Source organism: Lagenorhynchus albirostris, chromosome 8, assembly GCF_949774975.1.
Source record: "Lagenorhynchus albirostris chromosome 8, mLagAlb1.1, whole genome shotgun sequence".
Classification (NCBI taxonomy): domain Eukaryota; kingdom Metazoa; phylum Chordata; class Mammalia; order Artiodactyla; family Delphinidae; genus Lagenorhynchus; species Lagenorhynchus albirostris.
Genome location: NC_083102.1, coordinates 96,882,363 through 96,896,748, shown reverse-complemented (window position 1 = coordinate 96,896,748; position 14,386 = coordinate 96,882,363). Strand labels below are relative to the sequence as shown.

At 50.7% G+C, this 14,386-nt stretch overlaps 1 protein-coding gene across 13 annotated transcripts in view; it reads right to left on the bottom strand.

The window, feature by feature from the left end:
* The window catches only part of CCM2 (CCM2 scaffold protein), a 59,117-nt gene that overhangs the window by 30,537 nt on the left and 14,194 nt on the right, over window positions 1-14,386 (bottom strand). For 5 of the 13 annotated variants that reach the window (XM_060157423.1, XM_060157428.1, XM_060157422.1 and 2 more), the window contains 2 exons: window positions 10,675-10,789; window positions 4,379-4,552 (listed from right to left, as the gene is read on the bottom strand). The exons of 1 other annotated variant lie outside the window; for it this stretch is intronic. In XM_060157423.1, coding sequence (XP_060013406.1) covers window positions 4,379-4,552; window positions 10,675-10,789 — 289 coding nt within the window. Of the gene's footprint in view, window positions 1-4,378; window positions 4,553-10,674; window positions 10,833-12,385; window positions 12,477-14,386 lie in introns of those variants that run through there. 7 more of the 13 variants (XM_060157426.1, XM_060157427.1, XM_060157425.1 and 4 more) reach the window with 5 other exon arrangements.

Below are 14,386 nucleotides of genomic sequence, written 5' to 3'. Positions count from 1 at the left end.
TAGTTTTTAAGAAACTGCCCACTTGTTTTCCAGAGCGGCTGCACATTCTACATGTCCACCAGCCAGGCATGAGTGACCCTCTGCATCCTCGCCAGCATTTGCTGTTCTCACTACTTATTTAACTTCAGTCATTCTGTTTGGTGTGCAGTGATGTCTCTCTGTGGTTGTAATTTGCACTTCCCTAACGGCTAGTGATGCTGAACATCTTCATGTGCTTATTCCCATCTGACTGTCTTCGTTGGCAAAATAAATGTCTCTTCATGACTTCTGCCCATGTTCTAATCAGACTGTTGGCTTTTCTGCTATTGGGCTTTGACAGTTCTTTATATATTATAGATGAAAGACCTTTGGCAGGTAGGTGGTTTGCAAATATCTTCTCCCAGTCTGTAGCTTGTGTTTTCATCCTCCTAATGGAGCCCTCTGCAGAACAAAAGCTTTTAAATTTGATGTTCAGTTTACCAATCATTCCCTTTTTGACGTCAAGTCTAAGGTCTCTGCCTACCCTGGGTCCTGGAGATTTTCTCTTAGGTGTTTTTCTAAAAGTGTTATCGTTTTACCTTTTCCCTTTAATACCATGATCCATTCTGAGTTAATTTTTGTGTAAGGTGTGAGATTCGGTGTGAGGTTCATTTTTCTCTCAATGGGTGCCCAACGGCTCCAGCGTCATTTGCTAAGAAGACGGTCCTTCCCCTGACTTGCTTTTTGCACCTCCGTCAAAAATCCGTTGGGTGTATTTGTTTGGGTCTGTTTCTGGGTTCATGATGTTGTTCCACTGATTACTGCGTCAGTCCCTCTACTGCTGCCTCACGGTCTTCACTGCTGTAGCTCTAAAGTACATCTTGAAACCAGGCGGACTGATTCCTCTCTTTTAACTCTTCTTTTTCAAACCGTGCCAGCTATTCTACTTCTTGTGCCTTTCCATATAACTTTTAGAACACTTATCTATATCTACAAAATATCTTGCTGGGATTTTGATAGGAAATGCATCAAACCTGTATATCAATTTGGGGAAGACTGACAGGTTAACTAGGTTGAATCTTCCAATCCACGTATGTGGTATGTCTCTCCACTTATTCAGATCTTTGATCCTTTCATCTGTGTTGTGTAGTTTTCAGCGTACAAATCCTATACGCTTTGTTACATTTATACCTAAGCATCTGTATTCATGTCCGTAATTTAGTTTTGCTTCGTACTAACTGATTTTGGTATCAGGGAAATACTAACCTCACAAATGAGTTAAAAAGTGTTCCCTCCCCTTCTGTTTTCCTGGAAGAGACTGTGTAGAATTAGTGTTAACTCTTTAAACATATGATAGAATTTTCCAGAAACCACCTGGGCCTGGAGACTTTTTTATGGGAGTTTTCAAATTCGATATTTAATTTCTTTAATAGTTGCAGGACTATTCAAATGATCTATTTACTGGTGACCCGTGGCAGTGTGTGCTCTTCAAGAAACTGGTCCGTTTGCTGGCTGCTGTCTGAGGGTGCAGGGTCGCCTGTGGTGCTTTCATCAGCCTCTGATTCTTCGGGGTCTCCTAGCACTTGAAGGATGTCGTCACTTCCTTCTGGCTCCGTGGTTTCTGACGTGAAATCTATCATTTCCGTTTTCCCTACAGGTAAAGTTCTTTCTCACTGCTTTCAAGACTCTGTCTTTGTCTTTACTTTTCGGAAGCTTCACTACGACGTGTCTTGGTGTGGACTGCTTTGGGTTCATCCTGTCTGTGGTGAGCTTCTTGAATCTCTGAGTCTGTCTTTTAACAAATCACAGCAGTTTCAGCCATGATTCCTTTGATCAGCTTTTCAGCCCCACCTCACCCCGTCTCTTCTCCCTCCAGGACTCTGAGGACACAAGTGTCAGAAATCTGCTCTAGTCCCACAGCGGGAGGGGAGCACACTGTTTCCAGGGGGAGGGGCTGACTCCCCACTGGCCTCCTCTGCCACCTGAGTGGGGGGCTCCTCTTCCCTGCTGGACATGGCTGGCGTTCTGGCTCCCCAAGTGGCCCAATGACATGAGGGGTGGTGTGTGTCACACTGCTGCTGTCTGAGGGCAGAATTCCAGGCTCCCCACATGGTCTCCACTGACACTGCAGTTCCACTAGGGGTTCATCAGGGATAAAGCCCCAGCTCCCTACTCAGCCTTCTCTGGCGTGGGTGCTGGCCCCTACACAGTCTTTGCTGGTAGAGGCAGCAGCGGGGCCACAGGTTTTTCAGTCACATTTGGTTGGAACTGAGCAGGTATTGTAAAACATTTTCTGTCCTGCTAAGCTATCCCTTTCTTGGTCCTTTGGCCAGAGACAGAGAATTTTGTTGGGATTTTGTGTGCACCTGTTGGCTGTTCTGGGTCGCCAGCTTCTTCAGTTCCAAGCTTGGGATACATGAGGAAAAAGAGAACCGGGGCACTCACCAAAGGGGTCCCCCCTTGGGTCCCAAGGTCCCTGGCTGGTCTGCCGTCACTCTACCTTTCAGAGTCTTCTTACGGTTGTTGCATGTATAACGTCCAGGATTTTTAGGTGTACTTAGTGAGAGGAATAGGGAAAAATATGTCGACTCCCTCTTCCTGGACGCGGAAGTCCCCAGACTTTAAATTTTCATGGTGTAATACGGGCCTACCCTTCCCTCCACTTGCTTTGTTTTCAATGTACAATTCTATCTTCCCAATTCTTCAGCAGCCTCTACTCCAACATATAAAACCATCCGTGTTCTCTTCTCCCAGAGCTGCCCTAGCCTGTTCCTTAGATTCCCATCTTGGGAATTCCCTCTGTTCTTTTCCGTGCTTAGAGCCCCGGTTCTGGACCTGCATCTCCCACCTTCCTGGTGCGTCCTTGTGCTCTGAGGCAGCACATCTCCCAAGAACCTCGTCAGAACGGGCTCTGAGGGGTCACATTTTAGAAACCTGACTGTCTGGTCATCATGACCAGAAAGGGACCCTCTCAATCTGAGAATCATGTCTGTTGGTGAATTTTCTGCAAAATGTCCTTCCATTACTGTCTTAACAACTTCCTCCCGCTCTCCTCCATTCTTTCTTCTCATGAGTCAGAGGCTGAACCTTCTGGATGGCTCCTATAATTTTTTCCCTCCCTCATCTTCTGTTTACTGATTTTGGATCTCCTTGTCTCTTGGTTTTTCTTTCCGGGTGACTGCCCTGACTTTATCTTTTGACCCCTCTAATGAATTTTTACAACATATAGTTAAGATCCTTTCATTCCAAAAGCTCTTGTCTCCGCCTGTTATCCTGTTGTCTCACAGTTAACAGTATTTCCTCTTATCTTTCCGACAACATTATGTATTTTTATTTTTCCCCTAGTTTCCGCACTGCTGCTGTCACATTCATGTTCACGTCTTGTGTTTGTCCTGGGCTCTATCTTTAGATGAAATGTCTTCCTCAAATGTGTACTTCTCCTTGACTGCCCACGAAAGAAGCCGTGTGCACGGGCAGAGGTGCAGACTGTCAGCTTCTCTCAGGCTGGCTGGGTGGTCACCCCAGGGTCATTCGAGGCAGCACTTCTGCGGGTTGTGTGGCTTCCACATGAAAGCACTCCTCCGAGGATCCCCTTGTGGGAGAGGCCTGGGTGTAGGCCTATCTGGAAGCTTGAGGGAAAGGGGGTGGGCAATTCTCACCATTCTGGACAGAGGCTTTGACTTAATCTGCTCATCTTCACACTGGGTCTCTCCCCACCCTCCTCCGGGCCAGGCGTCCCCACGTCTAAAGCCCCCCTAGTGTCATGTCTCTACCAGGGAGACCTCCCACCTCCCCCTGTGGCAGGTGAGAGCAAACCCCTCCCCCAAGTCCACACTGTGCTCCACGCGTCCCCAGCCCCCGGGTCCAGCTGGACAGCTCCGCGTCCTCTGAGGGACGCAGGTCCAGCTTCGTGGGCTCTGTGAACTTGTAACCCCACCTTTGTCAGCTCCCTCTGCACGTGTATGGGCCTCTCTCATCACCGCGGTCCCCTTTCCCATTCTCTCTGATTTCTCTCTGATTTCTTTTCATGTAGTGTTTAGGGGAAGCACTGACAATACACTAGTGCGCGTCATGTTTACCCACAAGTGGGTGCGGGCTTTGACAGGATTCAGGAGCCCGTGTCCTAGGCTGTGACAATGGCACACGGAATAGCTCTTAGCCTTGACCAAGGAACCGAAACACACGGCCAGCCTTTATGAGAAAGGAGGCAGCTTGCTACTGGAGAGAATGCCAGAAATGGGGCCGGAAGACAGAGACCTGGGGTTTGGGCACGTAGTTGTCAGACACACCACCGCAGGGGCACCGCCGGGTGGGAGCCACCCGAGGTGTGAGTGGGGACGGGTCCCAGAACCGCAGCGTTTGGTGCATCAGGGGGCCTTTGCTGGTGACGGGCAGGCGGGTCCTGCGGCCGCGGACTTACCTTCACCTCCTTCTCGATATAGTCGCTCAGCAGTCTGTCGGGCTCGACGCGCTCAGGCAGGGACAGCACCACAGTGTGCAGAGGGCGCCTCTCTGTCACCTTCTCATGGGCTTTCTTATCTCTACTCTTTTCACCTTTTAGGAATACTCGTTTAAACGGCGACACAATTCCAGGCTGCAGGCAGAAACGGCAATGATTGGAGTTCATTATTCACAAAGGCTTTGCACTGTACCCATGGCTAACAAGCGGAAGCGGCCAGAAGCACCACCATGGTCCGCGTGCAGACGGGCCGGCTACTGCCAGCCAGGGTGGGCTGGGCCCAGTGCCGCCTCGGGCACCGAGGGGCTGGTCCCTCACCTGTTCATGGACACTTACAAGGTCAAGGGCCAATTCTCAAGGTGAGTAAACTCAGGAGCCGAGAAGGGGCAGGAAGGGGGAGATTCCCTCAGAAGACAAAAATGCAGCATTGCTCTGAAGTGACCTCCCGGCTCCACTGGGTCACTTCACTGCAGGGTCTTGGAGAAGGCAGGGAGGTGTGGCCAGGACTGTGGCATCAATAGGAAACTCAGCTCAACAGCCGCAAGGCCCGCCTCTTCCCTCTCCCGTAGGAACGCAGCACGCGCTCTGCTTTCCCGTCCCTCCGCCGGGGCCTCAGGGGCTCAGGGCGCTGACCAGCACCTGGGAGACCTCACCCCGTGGTCAGTGTCTAGAGGGGCCTGGAGACCAACCCTGCGATCAAAGTAAACCTGCAGAGGGAGAGCCAGGGACAGCGGGGAGAATAAAGTCAACCTCGCCTGCGGGCCCCAGAAAAAGGCCCAGGATTCCCTCCCTGCAGCTCTGTAAGAGCCCTCCAGGCCCTCCACGGGCACAGATGTTCAGAGAGTCAGGCATGGGCACTGGGCACCTGCACACAGAGGCCAAAGGTGACCGCTTCCAGTCACGCAAAGGAACGTAAAACCAGAGAACACAAGACGCCAATGTGCAGCCTCGGCAGGGAAACCTCACCGAACACAGCAGCGAAACCCAAAGGTGGTGACCCACACCAGACCGAGAAGTCACCTTCCATGTCTTGTCTGTGATTCTGCAGCTCGCCTGCCTGGGCAGGACCCAACGCCAGACAGCGGCCGGGACCTAGGGCAGGCCTAGCTCTGACCAACACTTACAAGAAACAAATGTCTATGTCGCCAACCATGTACCAAAAGCTCTCATTCCTGTCTCTCCTCTGCAAGGGGGAAATTCAGCCACATGCCATATCCCACCCCAAACAATGCCTCTGAGGCACCTCGGCAGCCTGTCAATCTCACAGATGGAGGATGGAGAGGGGCCCTGACTCCCCCGCAAAGGCAGGTGAGGCCTCGGGGGTCTCCAGGAGGTCCTGCAGGGCCCGCCCCACACAGAACACGCCCTCAGCCAAGTGGACCCAGCATTCTTCCTGCTCCTTCTATAGCCGGAGCCCGGCTCTCCTCCTCTGCTCCTTGGCCTGCACTCCTTACCCCTGAGCACTTGGCCCTTGGATAGCTGCCTTCTACCCCACTGATCCACCGCAACTAATACTGGAGCGCCCCTCCTCGCACTGGATACCCACCGAGTTCCCACTGCCCATCCCAATGCAGCCCCTCAGCGCTTCGCGCTGCGCGGGGGGTGGGGGGCTGGGGGAATGATGCTGATGTGAGTCCCTCAGGGCTGGGGAGGATCAACGCTAGACGAGACTTGCACTGTGTGCGGCTTCATTGACTTCTCTCTGCTCTTGTTTACATTTGAAATCGTCCATAAGATTTTGTTTTTAAAGGATGAGTACAGTTCCTGCCTACAACTGCTTACACTTAAGCTGAGACAAGATAAAAGCACAAAAAGGTTAAGGGAGGCAAGATAACCAATCGCATCATCATAGGGAGAGCATCATCTCCACAGTCTCAGACCAACTACAGAGGAGCGAGGGGGCTCCTCGGAGGAGCCGGAGACGGCTGACCCCAGCCCTCAGACAGCCCGCCCCCGGGGCCGCTCAGGCTTCTTTCTCCTCGATCCCACAGGAGTTGTCAGCCCCAGCACAAATTCGGCGAGTGGCGTAGAGGGTGAGGCACTTCAGGTGAAATCCGGGGCAGGCGGGGTCTGGACCAGGTGACCGTGATGTAGGGCTCACGTGGAAACGGTGGGACACTGTCACCCACAATTTGCCAGACCGATGGTAAAGTTTACACTGAAAGCAAGCGACACTGAGAGCCGAGTAATGTAAACATCACGTTTCACCAGCCTGACTGCGGGCAGGCCAGGCCAGGCCCTGAACCGTAACTGCCACTCTGGCTGGCATCCGAGGCGATCAACGGCACACGCATGACTCTTCGATCCTGTTCCGCTTGACTGTTATCTGCACTGAGAGCCTCCTAGCTCCTGTGATGCGCAAGGCACTGCCCTAGGGCTGTGGAAGTACCGAGACACGCGGCACAATGTTACACAGACGACCTATATCCCGAAGTGGCCGGAGTAAACATCTGTCCCTACACCATTTCTACCTGGTAACCTCACCAAGTTCACTCCCCCAAATCATAACCAGCACGGGCACAGCCCACGGTTGATTCTGAGCCTGATGGCGCACGAGAACAGCTCAGCTCGACCTGTTTGCTGCTCTACCTCGCTACTCCTCTACACCGGGAAGCAACAGGAAACCAGTTCTGAGACAAGGGGTTTGCCAAGGTCAGCCTCCTACCAAGAAGCCCGTGCCAAATCGCCAGGTCCACAGGCCACATGCAAACCATGCTGTTATTTTAATGTTGAGGGACGGGTCATAAAAGTCACAGTCCGCACACAGAATCAGTGTGTGGCAAGGACCCAGAGCCCGAGTCCTGCAACCCACCTTAAGGAGAGACCCTCTGCCAGTCCATACGCCTCATCTGTTTGGCCCCTGCAGGCCAAGGAAACCAGGACGCCCACTGCAGACGCCTCCTACTGCTCAAGGATCAGCTTACCCTACGCTGAGCCCCACTCCGTCTTCTGCTGCCTTTACCTCTTGGGAGCCAGCACCCTACAGGGGAGCAGTAATGTGTCTGATGCCTGTGCCAGTCAGCATCAGGAAGGCCCCGTGGGGGTATGAGACGGAATTCCCACCCTCAAGGTGGTCACTGTCAAGCCGGGGGAGATAAGCCCAAAGCAGATGAACAGGGACTGAATCCATGATGAGAACTGCCAGCCAGGTGCCTCGAAGGTGTACTTTAGGGCCCAAATGCCCTGTTTTTAAAGGAGCTACCCTGGCAACAAGGCACGGCCCGTGAGGCCCCGTGAGGCCCCGTGACGAATAATGGCGCGTGCCCTCCACTGCTCACAGGCTGGCGGAGGCGAGGGGAGCCGCCCTGGAACCCAGGCTGCACACAAGGCCACCTGGCCAAGCATGAACTTGGCATGACTGATTTGGAATCAGACACGGCCTCCCTAACTCAGTCCTCAGTGTTGCATACCCCAGGCATCATGTACTTTTTTTTTTTAACATCCCAAATATGTTCAACCGGTGGATAAGCCTCCCTAGAAAGTGGAATATTGAAACCATTATGTAAAGAAATGCACCCAGCAAACCTGCAGCTTTCCTCTGCCGCCTCACCCTGTTTCAGCACAGAACGGGGGCGGCTGCCCCACCCAAGGACAGCAGGCGTGTGACACAGGAGGTGTGCGCCCCGCTCCCGCTGCAGGAGCTGGAAAGTAGACACGGCTGGGAGCTGGGAGATGGCAGGCACAGTGGGGGCCCCTCAGCTTCTCCAGAAACACAATGAACAAGAGGGCACCTCAGGATTTTGGAGCCTATGTTGCTTTTAAACATGAAAATGTAAAAGAAAGTTCTGCTTGAAAAAAATAAACTGAGAACAATTAAGAATATTCTGGGACTTTCCTGGTGGCGCAGCGGGGTTAAGAATATATCTGCCAATGCAGGGGACACGGGTTCGAGCTCTGGTCCAGGAAGATACCACATGCCGCAGAGCAACTGAGCCCGTGCGCCACAACTACTGAGCCTGTGCTCTAGAGCCCACGAGCCACAATTACTGAGCCCATGTGCCACAACTACTGAAGCCCATGCGCCTAGAGTCCGTGCTCCGCAGCAAGAGAAGCCACCACAGTGAGAAGCCCGCGCACCGCAAGAAGAGTAGCCCCCAGACGCCACAACTAGAGAAAGCCCACATGCAGCAACAAAGACCCAACGCAGCCAAAAATAAATAAATTAATTTTAGAAAAAGAATATTCCGATGCACAGAATCAGGATTCCATTAAACGACTGTGGATTCTTTAATTCACTGGAATAGCCTCCAAATCAATACAGAGTTTTAAAAAGTGGTGTTAGCCCGTGTAATTGTTCATCCTTCACTCAACAGGTATTTTCATTGAGCGCCCATGTTCATCATCACTGAAATGATCTTGCCATCTCTGACCCCAAAAGACAAAAGGAGCAATTTAGCCCCTGGAAGGAGCACAACGCCAAGCACGGGTTCTCTTCGTGAATGGAGCCCTGGCACCAAGTGCCACCCGGCGTCCATCTATACCCGAATCTCGCGTGAAGAAACGGGGGCCCTGAGTGTTGAAGGAACCAACCGAGGGTCCGAGGCACAGATCCAGGGAGGGGATGCGGGGCTTCAGTGGCCCTGTCAGGCACCTGCAGACTTCTCACATGGAACACACGCTGCTTCCTAGAACTGTGCAGAACTTCTGAACTGGCTCAGAAGTGATACCTAGATGCTTACAGTATTCTGACAATACATTTTCCATCTTATGCCTGAAACAACTTTTGAAGTTGGAAACCTCAAATGCAGCTCTTCAACACACACACACACACACACACACACACACACACACACACACAAACTCTGGCCCACTTAGCGCTTTCCTAGAGGAGGGACCAGGGGCCAGGCTGGCCTTGGGTATTGTTAGATTAAAGCCTGACTTAGCATCTCACTTGGGGTGACCAGGCTCCGAGCAACTGCATCTCCTAAACAAATTCTCAGAGGCTAACTTCTCCGTCAGACTGTCTGTTTATTAACTTATAGTATGAAATGCGTGTGCTGAAGGAACCAGCACAACTGCTCATGGGACAGTGGCCTCTACTTGCGGACCAAAGTGAATAATAAGGTGACATACACCAAGGCACTCCATGTGCACAGTGCTCAGCCCAGCGCGTTCTAGAGAAAGCGTGTGGCAGTGAAGGAAGGAAACCCGCACTGGGCACCTCGAATGCCTCAGTACGGTGTTCACGCACCCTTACCTACTCCTTTAGTTAGTAACACAAAACCGCCCCAGAACAAAGGCTTCAAGTGCAATGCCCTGGGGTCCTTCAGTTCAGCATTCAGCAAACGTCTAATGGGCACTTGGCATGTGCCCGGCACTGGGGCTGCACCTCAAGGGACCCCCTTCCCTGCCCCAGGGCCCCTTCTGCTGAGGGAGGGAGAGGGGGACTGCTCAGCGGGGATCAGGCTCCGCAGGGCTGCGGGACAACACCAGGGAGAGACACCCAGGCCAGCGCGTGGGCCGGGCAGAGCCACTGTCCAACTGTCCAGCTGGGCAAGGCAGCGGCTACTCCCCAGATTCACCCCCGCCCAAGTGCACGAAGCACCCCGACAAATCCTCTCCCATAAGCACCACTGTTTAAAGCTGTATCTCAACGTTGCCTATCTTAACTCCAACTCCCTGTAACGCAAGTCAACAGATTCACTATCTTTTTAAAAAGGAAGTTAAGCACTTAAGCGCCTACCAACAGAAAAAGAGCCTTTCTTAGGTGCCGCAGAGGCCCAAATAAGGAGTATGACACAGCCCGTGCCCCAGGACCTCCCACAGACCTCGAGTTCCCTATCTCAGGACTAGGCATGAACCTGACCTCCCCCACTGCAGCCATTTGCTCTGGTGACACACACTGCGCCTGACCGTCCACGCAGCGGCCGAGGCCACTCCTGCCGGGCACTCCTCCTCCCTCAGGCGTCACGGGTGAAATTCCAGGCGCGAGTCTGCACTGTGAATGTGCTCTTTCTTGACCTCTTCCCTAAATCATTTTCCAACTCAGAGCTTGGGTCCTAACTGACTACAAATCTACATGAACGTCACTCTTCCTCAGCAGACCTGACATCCACAGTCTCTTACTCCTTAAGTGAAGATGGACACACCCAACAACCTACAAACAGCTCACCTTGCTCACTTCGCTGGCCACTGGGGCTGCCAGTTCTCAGACCCGGAAGCCAGCAGGAACCCTCCACCCCACCTTCCCAAAGTAAAGGCCACAAGACCCAAACAATCATTCTAGACGGCTCTTTCCACACTGGGTTTGCACCTACCTCGTTCTCCATGGAACACCCCGCTGGAAAGTCTGTGTGAGGAGGAATTTCTCTGGAGGAATTCTGGTTCCTCCCCCTCTGCCGATAGTTACTGGGCATTCTCCTCTGTTCACTTCTGAGCTTGTTGAAAAATATGGTCAGATGTTAGCCCTCCCTCTGAAAAAAACATGTGAATGAACAGGAAGACCAGAAACCACAGCTTCCTTCTGCAAACCCCACTGAAGCTGTTTACAGTTTTTTAAAAAAGTTTGAGGCAGGCAACACCCTAAAACTGCTGGCAAAATCCAAACAGGCTGCATGCACGAAAAGACATAAAGTAAACCCACACATCTTCATACTAAACCAGCACGTCTTCTACCTAAACCTCCACATCTCCTTACTGAACCAGCCCCTCTTCTAATTAAGCTTGCACATCTCCTTACTGAACCAGCACATCTTCTAACTAAACCAGCACACCTCTTTACTGAACCAGCACATCTTCTAATTAAACCAACACGTCTTCTTACTAAACCAGCCCATCTTCTTACCAAGTCAGCAGATCTTCTTAGCAAACCAGCCCATCTCCTTATTGAACCAGCCCATCTTCTAATTAAATCAGCACATCTTCTTACTAAACCAGCCCACATTCTTACTAAGCCAGCCCATCTTCCTACTAAACCAGTGCATCTTCTTACCAAACCAGCCCATCTTCTTACTAAACCAATGCATCTTCTTACTAAACCAGTGCATCTTCTTACTAAACCAGCGCATCTTCTTACTAAACCAGTGCACAGACTTATTAAACCAGTGCATCTTCTTACTAAACCAGCCCATCCTCTTACTAAACCAGTGCATCTTCCTTACTACCTCTAGCACGCAGAGCCCACGGGTGGCCTCCCCACATTTCTAGCCAATACCGTGTAGTCAGTTGAAGGACATTATTTTGCAAGTCCGACCATTCTGCAAATCCAAACGACAAAGTTAGAAAGAGTAAGCAAGGAAGCTGAGAGCACTGCTGGGGCTCCCCCTCCTGACGTGCGTTGTCACCTATGTGGTGGGACCCGCCGACCTGGCTGTTTCTGGCCGGCTGTTGCCTGCTTCAGGGCACTGTAGTCCAGGGGGCCTGTGCAGAGCACACCTTTTCCATGACCGTCAGCCTACAAAAGCCTCTACCTGCCTCCAGGACTCTTGCGTTTGAGATGCAACTTTGAAACTAAAGAGTATGTCCTTGAGCAAGCTCACTTTAACTCCTTCAGGGTCAAATCTGATCCTGGAAAGGAGAAGTAGGGTTTGTTGATGCTGAAGACCCTTACACTCTCTAGATGTTCCAGCAGGGCTGCAAATAGGAGAGGCTACTTAATTAACTGTTCTGGTTAATTAGGGTGATGATTTAGAGTGACCATATTCACAGCTCAAAACATGACAAATACAATACAATTTTACTGACATTAGATTTATTAATATTAGATTAAAATTAGATTTGATTTGATCAAAGTGCTAACTTTCAACAGTTTTCTGCCCATAAAAATGGCTATTTCATATGGTTCAATTTAAACTGTAACAAAGTTTAGTATTTCCTGATTCTGAAAAGACTGGTTCAGAACAATAATTTCATGCCTCAGTTACCACTACACATGCCACAGATGTAGAAAGCACAGTAAACCGGGTAAGGAGTACTGCACTAGATTTGTTTGAATAAACATCTGGTGTTGACTGGACTATCCCTTTATCTCTTTAGACACACAGGGCACCATGGGTACTGTCTGGACTCCGCTTTCTCCTTCTTTCTAAAAGCTGCCCCTGCAGAGCAGAATCAGGTAGCCCTGAGGGAAAGGGAACCAGGAGTGAGATTCAGAGACCTCAGGAGGTGAAGCAGCCCCCAGGACGTAACTTGGTGACTGTGGGGCCTGAGTCCACTGCCTTCTCCCCACGAGGTCCCCCTGCATGCGACACACAGCCCACCCTTCCAAAGTCCCAGAGCTGCCCCTCCCGGGGAAACACAGGAAACTAAAGGAAGCCCACCAGCTGCACATACAAGCCAACCTGTCCTGCTTTCACAGATACAGTGATCACCAGGGTCAGCATGGAAGAGAAAGGGCAGGGAGCACAGGGGGCAAAGGACAGACTGGATGGGGGCTTAAATTCTAGAGGGTTTAGAGGCATTTGAGGAGAACAGCATCCATAAACACAGCCGAGAGAGAGACAGAGACAGACAGAGCAAACAAGAAAGGTATCTTAGAAGTTACATACACGGTCGCTGAATAATAAAACGGGTGTAACTGAAAGCCCAATCAGTGACCCGGAATATGGTGGCACTGTTACAAACGAACGTTCCAATCATCTTGATGATCGACAGCACTAACTCTGAACCCCAATTAAGCAAAACGTGAGCCCCCCGCCAAAAGAATTCCATTCCTATTAGGATTGAGTCACAAAAAAACTGTACCCAGTGATTATCATACTTTGAATTTCACCAATGAAAATGTGGAAATTTGTTTTCTCTCTTCTGATGTGATACCTACTTAAAACCCTCAATGTTACCTCTTGGCCCATAAAGCCTAAAACATTTACTATCTGGTCCTTTACATGAAAAGCTTGCCAACTCTATCCTAGAACATAAAGCGAAAGATGAAAGCTAAGAAAATATTGGGACTTCCCTGGTGGTGCAGTGGTTAAGAATCCGCCTGCCAATGCAGGGGAAACGGGTTCCAGCCCTGATCCGGGAAGATCCCACATGCCGCGGAGCAACTAAGCCCGTGCGCCACAACTACTGAGCCTGTGCTCTAGAGCCCGCGAGCCACAACTACTGAGCTCACGTGCCACAACTACTGAAGCCCACCGCCTAGAGCCCGTGCTCTGCAACAAGAGAAGCCACCGCAACAAGAAGCCCGTGCACCGCAACGAAAAGTAGCCCCTGCTCGCCACAACTAGACAAAGCCCACGTGCAGCAACAAAGACCCCATGCAGCCCAAAATAAATAAATTTATAAAAAAATTAAAAAATAATAATAAAAATTAAAAAACAGCCACAGTAGCATTATTTTGCTTTAAAACTTGACAGGAATTTTTTTAAATCTTCAACTATCCAGTTGGTGTTCAAATTTTTCACCAACAGACTCACATTTTTTTTTTAATAGTTTGTTCAAATCAAGATGCGAATCAGGTCCATCGATAGACTGCCCTGAGCCGACACAATTCTTAAGTCTCTTGATGCATTTGTTAAATAGCCAGGGCAGGTCGTCCTGTAGAATATCCCACTTTCTGGCTCCTGCAGGCTGTATCTCTGTCAGAACTTTGAAGATGCTTCTCAGCCCCTGTATTTCTTGTAGACCGGTGGTTAGATCGTGAGGCTTTATTTCACTCAAGTGCGATGTTTTTTCAAGAACGCTTCCATCAGGGGGCACGTAATATTGGGCAGTGACCTGCCACTGATGGCTATGGCCTGGCCCCTTTGTCTCATAGTTGGATATTTTTCAACAGTCTGGTTCCACAATCCCTTCATCATTTATTAGTGGAAACATTTACATAAAGAGACCTTTTCCCTCCTCGACTACTTGGTCACCCTGAGGTACAGATCCTTCAGAAAAGTCAAGTTAAATGCACCATCCTTTCTCTTCAGCAATGCTGCTTCCTTGGAATCGCTGGAGCTAAACAATCCATTAGTCATCATCTTATGGACGATCCAATTGTCCCGCCCCGGCCAGCGGCGGCCTCTTCGAAGTGGACCCTGGCAG